Source organism: Stegostoma tigrinum, chromosome 4 (genome assembly GCF_030684315.1).
Source record: "Stegostoma tigrinum isolate sSteTig4 chromosome 4, sSteTig4.hap1, whole genome shotgun sequence".
Classification (NCBI taxonomy): Eukaryota; Metazoa; Chordata; class Chondrichthyes; order Orectolobiformes; family Stegostomatidae; genus Stegostoma; species Stegostoma tigrinum.
Genome location: NC_081357.1, coordinates 116,157,100 through 116,170,177, shown reverse-complemented (window position 1 = coordinate 116,170,177; position 13,078 = coordinate 116,157,100). Strand labels below are relative to the sequence as shown.

At 37.5% G+C, this 13,078-nt stretch overlaps 1 protein-coding gene across 3 annotated transcripts in view; it reads left to right on the top strand.

Moving 5' to 3' along the window:
* The window catches only part of nol10 (nucleolar protein 10), a 52,921-nt gene extending 49,435 nt beyond the window's left edge, over nucleotides 1–3,486 (top strand). For all 3 annotated transcript variants that reach the window (XM_048531481.2, XM_048531482.2, XM_059645619.1), the window contains exons 20-21: nucleotides 1,275–1,377; nucleotides 3,073–3,486. In XM_048531481.2, coding sequence (XP_048387438.1) covers nucleotides 1,275–1,377; nucleotides 3,073–3,192 — 223 coding nt within the window. In that variant the 3' untranslated portion in view covers nucleotides 3,193–3,486. The remainder of the gene's footprint in view (nucleotides 1–1,274; nucleotides 1,378–3,072) is intronic.
* The last annotated feature ends 9,592 nt before the right edge of the window (nucleotides 3,487–13,078 follow it).

Sequence of the window (13,078 nt, the reverse complement as noted above, 5' to 3'; positions counted from 1 at the left end):
GGCACAAAGATGTAGCAGATGCTAACTCCAATTAATTTTCAATTAATTGTGTGGATTATTGATACTCAGGATATAATGAGTGAATTATGTTAGAACATAGATTGACCACGATTTCATTGAATGGCAGAACCATGTTATTGTTCCTCTCCTACCTCCCAATGAGAAATCTACCTCCTTAACAGAAGGTATTGAAAAGTAATTGAATGTAAAACAATATTTGTGGACATCTGATGAAATTTTAGTATTGCTGATTTAGCTGGTAGCTTTGCTTTTTTTAATCAAAATTCTGGGTTCATGTTCCTTTCTGGGTATGGTTGCATAATCTATGCAGACGCTTCAGTGGAACACTTCTAAATTATATTAAATTATGGGCCTTGTCTGCCTGCTGAGATAATGTAAAAGCTATTGTGGCACTATTTGAAAAAGAACAGGGAGTTCTTTCAGTCCCGAACAGTGTTAGTTGTTCAGCTAACACCAGCATCAACAGTAACTAATCATTCACCTAACCTAACTGTCTGTAGGTCCTTGTAACATACAGTTTGACTACCAAGTTCACCTGTAGAACAGTGATGGTACTTCAAAAGTTGTCAAAATGCCTGTTTTTGATGTTCGAGAGGCAACAGATGAAGGAAGTTTGTCCTTTCTCATTGCAATTTTGTAAAATGTAAATGATGGATCCAACTGTTAACTTGTAGATCTGTTTATTTATATGAACTGTGTTCTGCAAGCCAAACCACCCCCCACATCACCACTGCATGCTGCAGGTATGCACACGCAAACTCGCCCACATTTATGTCTGCTATTGAACTGTGCCTGTATGCATCAGTTCTCTTCTGCCCACCATTCATAGAAATACCTTCAATGTCTCAACATTTTGTTGTGAAGAAAATTAGTGAGGACCTTATCCTCAATGACTATATGGTGCCTACTGGAAATACCCATGTGCAGGATATTGGGTCAGTGATGAAATCATTTAGGATGCTTTATTAGTTGAGTAACCTGAGTTTTTTTTAAGCCAGTATCTTTTGGGGTCCTTGAGGTTTTTGACTATTGACAGCCTAACTTAGCATGATCTCTGCTTTCAAAAGGATTGGAAGAAGCCAGAAAATATTTGAGATCTTGATCTCATGCCATGATAGTCTTCTAATATAAAATTACTGATCAACATAAGTGTAACTATGCTACATATTTTATACTTCTAGCACTGTCATCCTGTAGAAGTATACAAACATTAATTCCTGCCTCTACCATTATTGTTATTCACACTTGTACAGAACATCACTTGAAGATCGTTTGAAACATGAAGAAAAGACTGGAACACTTCATCTATCTGATACCACTGTAGGCAGTAAACAGTTAACATTCACACTTAAAAAGGTGAGTTGCATCCACAGAAAGGATAGAATATTTGTCAATGTGATAAAGTAAGTGTCCAAGTAAGGAATATCCCTGTTGTGTTATGATATCACGTTGGTCATCAACTAGGAGGGCTGAAAACTTTAATCTTGTTACATAGCATTGTATTTCTATCCTCATTGGAAAACTTCTTTAATGGATCAAGTTGCATTAATTTGCAAGTACTTGACACCCTTTCCTTTTTAAATAAAAAGTCAAGTGTTATGGATTTAGACAATAATGAAGTTGCAATTTTCAAGAATTCAACTTGGTAAGCATCTAATTTCACACCATCCATTTTGAAGATTCCAGCTACTACAGTAAGCATTGCATTGAATTGCTACTGATACTGAAATATTTTAATTTTATTATTATTCACAGGGAGTGGGCATTGATGGTTAGGTAAGCTTTCATAGTTCATGTAATTGACCTGGAACAACTAAATTGATCCAGTGCATATGATCTGTTATGAATGTAGATTGAGATAAAGCACAAACCCATCTTGCGTAACTGCCTTAAATAAACTGCAGGCCTCCATCAACAGGGACTTGAAGGTATACAGACAATGGACTAGAAAGGCAATTTGCCAGACTACTGCTTTGAGAATGAAGATTTAAATCTAACTGAGTGCACTCAGTGCTGTAGTGCAAAGTCATGCGAAAGAAACAGCTTTATCCATGTTACATAGTTTTCTTTCTAATGAAGATTTTTTAAAATACTACAATGTTAACATTAAATCAGCATGTGGATTTCATTGTTGGTGTAGACATGGGGAAAAATTGAATTGATACAATAGGAGCGCTGTTCTGAGTCAGGAATATGGTTGCCTTGTTTAACAGTTAATTAAGCGTCATTCTGTTTTTTGACTTTTAATACTGATACAGTAGCAAAAGAAATGTTCTGTTCTCAGCATAAACACTTACAACTTTGAACACAAACACTGACTATTAAGCAACCTCCTGAAGTTCAGTGGTGAGAGTGGGAGGAGGTGTAGAAGGGGACATTAGGGTTATGTGACAACCTGACTCAGTCCACCATGGAAGAACTGAATGTTTGGATTCTTGATTGTTTTGTGTTTTTGAAACTATGAAAACTCTGTGGTGCTAATCATATTTTTTTCCAAGCAAATCTAAAAAGATTTGTACTTAACACACAGGCAGGAAAAAAATTCTTTTTTTTTCAGCAGCTTCTGAAACTACCATTTTTGAGGGGATTAAAAACCCTTCTAGTCACTAATGTCTTTTACGGAAAGAAGTCTGCCCACACGTGATTCCAGACACACAGTGACATGATTGACTGACTGTTAGTTAACGCTCTGAAATACTCTAGCGTTTATTGCTTCAAGGGATGGTTGGATTCACTGGAGGAATAAATACCTTTAAAGTTAGCTAAACTGTAAAGGGACTATTGGTTACAAATTCCATCTATGTGTCTGGTAACCTTCCAGTAAGTACTGCACCAGATTTGTAAGCTTATTAGGTCACTAGGTTCTGCCATCTGTAAGTCCCCAGCCTTCCCATTTTCAAGATCCTTCTCAAAATGTGTTCCTTTGATTTACCCAGCTTCCCTTTCTCTCATTCTCTGCTGCATTCATTCTTTTTTTCTGAATGTAAGGCAATTTGATTTGCATATCATGTAAAGTACAAGCTATTAATTCTCTCAACCTTTCCTTTGTAGTCGGAACAACAAAAGAAGCGACAAGAAGCTGAAAAGCAGCATCATGAAGAAAGAAGACGACTCAGGCGTTCTGCAGGACATCTCAGAGGCAAAGCAATGAAAAGGAACTCATTCTTCTAAATCAAGAATTCTCCAGTTCCTGTTTGACTTCCTAAGTGAATAAGTAGGAGCGAAGTAATTCCAAAACACTGGTGCTGGCACCATCAGTAATAAGTGAAGCAAAAATAAAATCCACTTACAGTTGCTCCAGACAGGAACTCTTGCTATCTGCTTCTTCAGATTAGATGATCAAGAAGAATTTAAGATGCAAGACTGAAGATTTCTATTTGTGAATAACATTCTCTATTAAAGACCTAAATAATTTGTATTTATAAATAGAAGATTTTTAAAATTATAAAATATTGTTCATATTGAGTTTTTTCCCTATGTTAGAATTTTCAATATTCTGACTAGAAACCATAAACAACGAAATTAATAGTATTGTTTCAAATGAAACCAGCAATCATGTTCTTTGAGTTGTATTTGTTCAGTATATACTTGCAAAAGTCTAGAAGCATCAGAGGAGCAGAAAAATTGACGTTTTAGGTCGGGACTGTTCTACAGACCCTTCTTGTTATCTCTGACTCCAGCGTCTGCAGTTCTTGCTGTCTCCTATATAAATAAGTGCTTTTTGCTGTTTTCCCTCCCATTTGCTACTCTCTTTTTCCCCTTTTCTCACTGTCCTGCAAAGTGTGGAAAATTTAAGCAAGCAGTTAATACAGGTCACCTCCCTTTATCATGCCTTAGCCTTGCATCTGAACTGGAAGGCTATTCACCCTAGTAAAGCTCCTCCCAACATTTGATGAAATTGTGGTTGGTCTAATTGTGGCCTGTACTTTGCTGCCTTTCCCTATGCTGTCTGGGTCCCTTGACAATCAAAAATCTGTCTGTCATAGCTTTTTGTTACCCTGGCACTTCCTACAGTGCTGCATTGTAGAGAGAGTTCTATAGACTAGTGACCCTTGGAAATTTTCTGTATTTGAATTCTAGTCTCCCACAAGGAAATACATTCTTTCAGCATCCACTGTATCAATATCAACTCTGCTTAGGATCTTATTGAAATAAGATAACCTTTTTTCTCAACTCCAGTGGGTAATCTTTCCTCACAAGATGCTGATCACTTACTGTACCTCCATACTAATTTTTTGTAATTCAAATACTAGGACACCAAAATCCCTCTGTACAATGCTGTGCAATCTCTCAATTTAAATAAATGCTGCTTTTCTATTTTTACTGCTGAAGTATAGGAACGTAGGCTCAATGACCTAATCCTATTCCAATCAGGCCTGATCGGACGCTTAAATATCTTTTACCCACACAATCACCATAACCCTTTACACCATTGATAATCAGAAAGCTATCAATCTCTACATTAAACTCTTATCTTAATAGCTTTACAAATCTTTGAAAGTAGCAGAACACATTGATGTATGGAAACTCTCTTCATGCATCCTATTCAGAATTAACATGCATGACGCCACCTCACCCTTCCTCTGAAAGTGCCTTACTTCAATTCTTTGCATCAAATTTTATCTGTCAAGTGTTAACTAAATTTGTGGATGATGCAAGGATGGGCAGTAAAATTTGCTTTAAAGAAGGTGAAAGGAATGTACCAATGAGTATCGAAAGCTTTAGTGATTAGGCAACTATCTGGAAGGTGGCATTGTACACTTCGGCAAGAATAATAAAAAGAAGTTACATAAACAGAAAACAACTGGGGAACTCTGAGGTAAAGAGCGATTTGGTGTTCTGGTATGAGCCACAAAGTTAGTATGCAGGTACGGCATGTAAATAAACTTTTTATCATTTATACAAATGATTTGGATGTGAATATAGGAGGTGGGGTTAGTAAGTTTGTAGATGACACCAAAATTGGATCAGTAGCGAACAGCGAATAAGGTAACCTCAGACTACAACAGGATTTTGATCATATGGGCCAATGGAGTTTAATTTCGATGAATAAGAGGTGCTGCATTTTGGAAAGGCAAATCAGGGCAGGACTTATACACTTAATGGTCAAGTCCCAGGGAGTGTTGCTAACAAAGACACTTTGGAGTGCAGGTTCATAGTTCCTTAAAATTTCAGGTAGGTAGGATAGTGAAGGCGGCGTTTGGTATGCTTGCCTTCGTTGGTCAGTGCATTGAGTATAGGAGTTGGGAGGTCATGCTGCTGTACAGGACATTGGTTAGGTCCCTTTTGGAATATTGTATGCAGTTCTGGTGTCTCCCCCACTATAAGTCAGGATGGTATCCTTGAGTTTTAAAGGGCATTATTGAGACCATACCTCGAAGGCAAAGTGCAGTTGTCATCTATGTAAGGATACAAGAAATTGCATTGGAGGTCATTCAAAGTAATTTTGCTAGGTTGCAATTGTAGTGTATTACTCGAGGGTTCCTGGTCAACTATTAGCACAGGGCAGAGATCTTTTTCTAAAAGAAAATTGTTTTTCTCTTGTAGTAACTAAAGTTATAAACCGGTTACTTATTGCCTTGGCTGCTTCAAAATCACTTCATTTCCAAAATGCAGAAAATGGCATACAGCACGCATTACAGCTTTTGATTCTGTAACTGATCATAATCATAGCCTACGTACTGCTGAATATAAAACCAAGAAAGCACATGATCATGTTTAATCCAGAAATTGCCTAAATAACTTCTGGTCTTTCAACATCCTTCCTTTCGGGAGAGAGAGAAATATTCCCTGGAATATTAAAAAAAACCTACAGTCTGATCTTGCTAACTTAATGTTGAACAGATTCCCAGTGCCCCAGCACCAACTTTACCCTTGTGTTTAAATCCCTTTAGAACCTCTCTATCTCTAATTTCCATTACTTGCCAAAAATCTTCAGCCAATTCAGGATATGTGCACTCTTACAACAAGTCTTGTAAGCCCCACTCAAAATATTATTGCTAATATCTTCCGAAATACATTTAGTACAATTCACAGCCTAAACGGTTCCACCATCCACAGGCTCCTTATTTTTTTAAAAGCCTGAATACTTTATCTGAACTTCTAATTCAACAGAGATAACATGGTGTGAAGCTGGATGAACACAGCAGGCCAAGCAGCATCAAAGGAGCAGGAAAGCTTGATGTTTTGGTTTGGGACCCTTTTTCAGAAAAAATAATTCAACACCTTTTTTTGTCTCCTTATGCTTCTAGAAATTGTCTTAACCTTGTTTTTGTTGCACATGCTGTGTGAATGCAACCTGCTGATATTGATAGCAGTAGTGTTATTTTGTATCAGAGCAAAAATTAGGTGCCAAAAAGTGGGAGGTTGAAGGTACAGTCCCCCAAGCAGACTGTGGATGATATATTGAACACCAGAGCAGTCTCAGCAGGAAAAGATTGAACGTGTTGGACGGGTAGTATCTTGTAACCAACCAAAAGGAGCATCAGTCAAGGTTTGGAAACAGGCCAACTGTCTGTCCAGAAAGAACAGTTGTAAATCTACAGTGATCTTCTACATTTGGAAAATTAAATCCTTTTTAAAATATTCAATTCTAGTCCAGCAACATTCTTGTACACCAAATCATTAATTACTTGCCCTGCATTCAAAAAGAAGGAAATATAGACTTAATGCTTTTATTTTCTAATGTCTTGAATACTGTGGGTGATCCATAATCTTGCCATTGTAGAATCAATTCTAACCAAATTCTTAAATTGACTCTTAACATTTATAGCCAGAATTTTAATGATAGCAGTGACAGAAATTGTGACAAACTTCAATGCAGTTTGCACCTTTTCTTTTTTAAAAAAATTGAACATTACTTTAAGATCATGAGAGGTAAAGAATTTGGTCTTGAGGCCAGATCAGATCAGTATGACCTCACAGTAGAGATGTTTGAAATAGCCTAGTCTTGTTAAAATTTATTATGTTTTGGCCAAGTGTAGCCGTTGTTATACAGCAATTCTGACAGAAGTAGTTAATGTGCTAGAACTCTGGAATTCTTCAGAACAGGTTCTGAAAAGTCCTTGACATTGTGCAGTATCATACATTGTAGCTGTAAGGCTACTCTGAGTGAAAGCTTTGTGCGGAACCACAGAAAATTTTTGTTACTCTAAAACTGGTATCAGAAGAAACAAATTTAAAATGCCACAACACTGCTCTGGCTTTGCTTCCTCTTTAAACAGATTTACTAAACAATGGTCATGTGCCTTTAAACTAATTTCTTCTGGCACAGTTTTGTTGGGGTGAAGAAGTTACGTTTCTTTAATACTGTATTTTTTGCAACAATGTCAAAAATATAATGACCTTGTAACTAAACTTTGGGTATGAATAACATCTGTCCTAGCATGCAAATGTAACGATGACAAAGTAGCAAAATTACATGAATTGTATAAGATACTTACTATCAGTCATAGAACTCAGGTTCCTAATCATTTTGCACAATTTGTATGTTCAGAGCAAGGTCTAAAAATCTAAAACTCTGCCAATTTCGCTGAGCTGGATCAGAAAACCTCAGTTGCAAATTGAGTTTTAACAGAAAGTCATTGTTCTTATCTGATGTGAATATATGTATTGTAGACAAATGTGTAACTCAAACTGAAGCTTTATATCAAAAATGGTTTCAGCGATGTCTTCCTGTACTAGCTCGCTGGTTAAGGTAGTGAGTATTAGAATCTCACAGATCAGGAGGTGTCAAAATGGTAAGCATAATACAATCATGTCAGCACCTCTGTGTCACTGAGAGACAGTTGGCTGCTGTTTTTACTGATTGTGACCAGTATCCAGTAATTCTGGTGGGAGTGCATAGGTGAGGATATCTGATAGATTTTGTTGAAGTATAAGATTGGCACCATTAGCAAAGAATAAACTAACAAAACTGTGCATTTATATACCGTATTGCCTTTAACAAAGTAAAATATCCCAGGATGATGCTTCACTGGAACAGTTACATAAAAAATTGAGCCAAAGAATGAAATATCAAGCTTGTGGGCAGAAAGCTTGGACAGTGATAGGTTTTGATGAGTATCTTAAAGGAAGAAGATAAAGTGGAGAAATAGAGAAATTTAGGAAGAGAATTTCACCTCATTGGTTACTCATAGGGAGGTTCAGGAAGCACCTTTACACACTAAAATTGTAAATGCTAACATGGGTTTTAAATAAATTGAGCTGCTGGCTAAAGGAAAAGTACTCAAAGATGAGTTCAGCGAGTTATATGCAACTGAAAATTCGGATTGGAGAGAAATTCATGCCGTCTGCTATTTAAAAATCAATAAGCTTGACGTCAGAAGTGAGCATTAGAACATTTTGTACAGCTACATTGCTAGACACACTTATTAGGTACTTGCAAGATGTTATTGAAGAAAAGGTAAAGTTTATTTTGAGCATGTGACCAATAGAGTAGACAAGGGTGAATCAGTAGATGTTGCATATCTGAACTTTCAAAAGGCTTTTGACAAGATTCTACACGAGATTAAGGAAAATTAAGGCTCATGGTGTCTGAGGTAATGTATTGACATGGATGGAGAACTGGTTGGCAGACAGGAAGCAGAGTTGGAATAAACAGATCCTTTTCAGAGTGGCAGGCAGTGACAAGTTATCTGAATGGTAGCAGTTTAGGAAGAGGTGAAGTGCAATGAGTTCTGGGTGTCATGGTGACACATTTGCCGTAGGTTGGCATGCAGGTACAGCAGGCAGTGGGGAAAGCTAATGGCATGCTGGCTTTCATGGCAAGAGGATTTGAGTATCTCGTTCCTGCCCCGTCTCCGTACCTCTTGATCCCTTTAGACTGTGACCCCTTGTTCTGGAGTTCCTTGACACTCTGAGCAAGGATATCTTGCTGCAGTTATACAGGGCATTGGTGAGGCCACACCTTGAGTATTGTGTGTAGTTTTTGGTCTCCTAGTCTGAGGAAGGATGTACTTATCATTGAAGGAGTCTAGCAAAGGTTCACCAGATGGATTCCCAGGATGGCAGGATTGACATATGAGGAAAGACTGGATTGATTAGGTTTGTATTCATTGGAATTTAGGAGATTGGTGGTGGGGTGGGGGGTGGCAGGGAATCTCATAGAAACATATAAAATCCTGATGGAACTGGACAGGCTAGATATGGGAAGAATGTTGCCAGTTCATTAGATACATTTAAGAGGGAGCTGGATCAAGAGGTATGGAGAGTGGGCAGAAATGATATACTTAGATTGCATGATCATATTGAATGGTGGTGCAGGCTCAAAGGGCTGAATGGCCTACTCCTGCACTTATTTTCTTTGTTTCTGAACCAAGTTGAGTTCTTTGAGGAGATTCCTAGATTAGTGAATGAAGCTATGTTAATATATTTGCTCATTCAAAAAGCTTTGATAATGTGCTGCACAAGACAATATTAGATCACGTGGAATTGGAAGGTGAATCAGAGTTAGATAGAAAAATTTTTGCCTTCACAAAGAGGGTTATCATTCATAATAACGGTCCCATATACCAACTCATGATGTTCCAGAAGAATCAATATTTGGACCTTTATTCTTCTCAATCTATATTAATGATCTGAATGACACCACTAGGGTACTGTCTGCAGGTAATATTAAAACAAGCCAGTATCGGTATGCTTAAAAAAAATCAACCAGCTCTAGCCACTATGGGCTATCAATATCGATAAATGTACTATAGGGCCAGTAGCAAACACAAAAAATAATGACTATTCTACCAATTGATCATGTAATTCATTTCCTTTCCATTCCTTTTCTAACTATAGGTCATATTGTTACAACATGTAAGTTTGCATTTATTTTGTGGTTTCAACATAATGTCCCAAGAGTCTACATGAATGGATGTAATGAAAGAAGGCAGTGGCAGAAATAAAAGATTCCTGGAAGAAATGGGCATTCAAAAGAAACTTAAAAATTCATCACATTAAAATAATAGTGAAATTTGCTGCAGTATTGAGTAGAAACTACTGAGTATTTTGTGTGAAAATTTGCAAATATATATGTATGTGTCAACTGGGTAGATTTCACCATCCAATTAGTGCCTTCTCAATGTTTAAGCATGGTTTAGGCTCCAGTCAAATGAGTTTTCTAACTTAGTTGCAATAGTGAATCAGGTTGGCAAAGTTCAAAATATTTGCCAAAAATATCCGCTTAAAAGTGAAAGTAAACATGTTACAATTCTCTAGGAAAACGGTTTTAACTACTGAATGTAGAAACTAGGTTTTTGCACAGCCTCAATATAATTGAAATTGTGTAAAGTTTAATAGTAACTGCAGTCAGTCTTGGAAGTGTGGGAGAGAAGTTACAGAAAATAACATTTTTGTAGCATTAGTATATAATCTTCCTTAGATTCTCAATAAATAAAACATGCTTAAGATCTGCTTTTACCCCATTCTTTATATTTACCTTGCAACTGTCAACGGATTTAATTTTTTAAGGCTTTTTTTTTTCAGAAAAAAAAATTGGGTTAAAAAGGGGTTGTTGACCACAATCTAGATGAAAGAAATGTGTTTAAAGATGGAAAGCACAATGAGGTGATGGAGTCTGGGGATAGAGTTCCATGAAATTACATACCTAGTTATCCCTTAAAACATCACATCAGTCGCATGTACAGGCGTTAACCTAAGAGGTTGATCAAAGAAATAGGTTTTAAGGAGAGTTGCAAAGCAAGTGTGGTGCAGAAACTCGGAGAGAATTCTTGATCTTAAGGTCTAGATGGTGAAATTATGTCCACACTCTGATATGCAAAAGGACAGAACTGGTGAATTGCAAGAGTTCACAGATCCTGTTATGGCTGGATATATTTGAAAGAAATAGGAAATTATTTGACCTTTAAGGATTCATAATGCAAGGAGTAGAAATTGTAAATTAGTGTATGATGTTCCAAACAGCCCCAAGTCACCTGGAAAATGTTCAAGCTCAATTGAGCTTAGACATTTTCAGTTCTGCATGTCACAGACTGCATTTTAGCTCTTTACATATGCTAGTGAGAAATTCTAATACCTGTTTCCAAACCAGAGTAATCAAAAGCTGTTGATTATGCTTGGAGATAATGGAGAGTTTGAGGGACGTAATGAAAAGTATGAGTGTCTTCCATGTATATCTGAAACCTAATGCCATGTCCTCCGATGGCATGAAAGTGGTGCTCATTTTCAGAGTCATGGTGTCTGACCAGTTGTCACAGGTTTGTTCGATCATGACAGCTGCCATATCAATACAATTTTATTCTCCTTTCAGTCCAATTACTTAAACATCTGAAATGCATTCCAACATATTGAGAAGATATTTTGTTCCCAGATTACATTCCACATTCATTGTGATGATGTAGAAGATGTCCTCTGTTTAGTGTTTGCTTTGTGAGTAAAATGTTCCAATCCTTGTGTGTACGTTCGAACTCGTATAAGTTAATTTGGCAGGATTCCATTCAGACTTCATGCTGCCACAAAGGCTATTTTTCATTGCTTCACTGTGATTAGAAATAACCTCAAGTTATGACCCTTTGTCTAGAGGTTTTGTGCTAATTATATTTTGGCAATGTAATCCTGCACCAACAAATGAAGACACGTCTTTCCACATTTCAATGGATTTCAAAAGTACAGCCATATTTACATAATTTGTTGAAAATATTTAAAATGCTTTAATTAAAATGCAGGAAATGCACATCAAAATTGTTTGCAAATGAGGTGTTGCTGAGTGTCCTGAAGAAATGTTCCAACTCAACTCTACCTTTCCTGCTCCTTAGATGCTGTCTGACGTGCTGTGCTTTTCCAGCTCCACATTTTTTGACTGGATCTTTGGCATACTCTTTTAATGAAATCGTAGCCAAGTGACAAATGTTAGTGGCTACTTAACAAAATGGAGAGACCAATAACAATGCTGAGTTACAGCAATTCATTTGTCTTCAGACCACATTTTTTTTGTGCAGATTGAGTTCAAGATTACTTTAACCAAATATAATTCATTGTAATTGAATGTGGATTAATATTAAAGCAAAATTTCATTATTTCTATTTTTGGTGCATTTTCTTGGTATTAGCCTTTTGCATAGGAAATGGTGGTAGAAAATGGACCAGTTTCATCAGGCTTTATCCCTAGTGCCTGCAATGCCTAAAGTCACAGCTGATATAAGCAAAGGGGATATTTTGGGAGAAGTGTGAAAATGCATGTCTAGTGAATGTTATGATAACAAGCCTGTTTAAAACTCTAGTTTAGGCTGGTTGTACTAAAATAGCCATCTGCATATTTGGCACTCAGGTGTTGATTAGGACCAATTTTCTGAGTGCAGTTGATGTAACTTCTAATTCTACTGAAGGTGTACTAACAGACAATTCGTATCCGAACAACTCAGGAAGCAGGTTCACAGATTCTTGAATGTGCTGGAAAGTTGTGTGAAGGAGTTACAGAGGAGGAGAAATCACCTTGCCGGCACAGGGACAAGGAGGCCACAGAGGTAATTATTGTAGTGGATAACATATTGTGATTCTATGATAGAGCAGCACTTGCTGAACAATATCAATTGCCCTTGAAATTATATTGACAAAAGATTATTTTCAAGTTCACAATGTGGCTCTCTTACATTTGCTAGAACCTCTATAGATATAGAGCAAACTTTTTATTAATCAGCCCCTACAGAATCAGGAGAGTCCTGGTTCATCAGTGATTCTGATTGAACGAGAGGTCCACATGATCTCTCACTCAAACACACACTAAATATTAGAACCAAAGAGGATCCCCCTCGTTCTCACACACCACCCCACCAACCTCCGGATACAACGCATCATCCTCCGACACTGCCGCCATCTACAATCCGACCCCACAATCCAAGACATTTTTCTATCCCCACCCCTGTCTGCTTTCCGGAGAGACCACTCTCTCCGTGACTCCCTTGTTCGCTCCGCACTGCTCTCCAACCCCACCACACCCGGCACCTTCCCCTGCAACCGCAGGAAATGCTACACTTGCCCCCACACCACCTCCCTCACCCCTATCCCAGGCCCCAAGATGACTTTCCACATTGGCAGATGTGCAGGTGAACCTC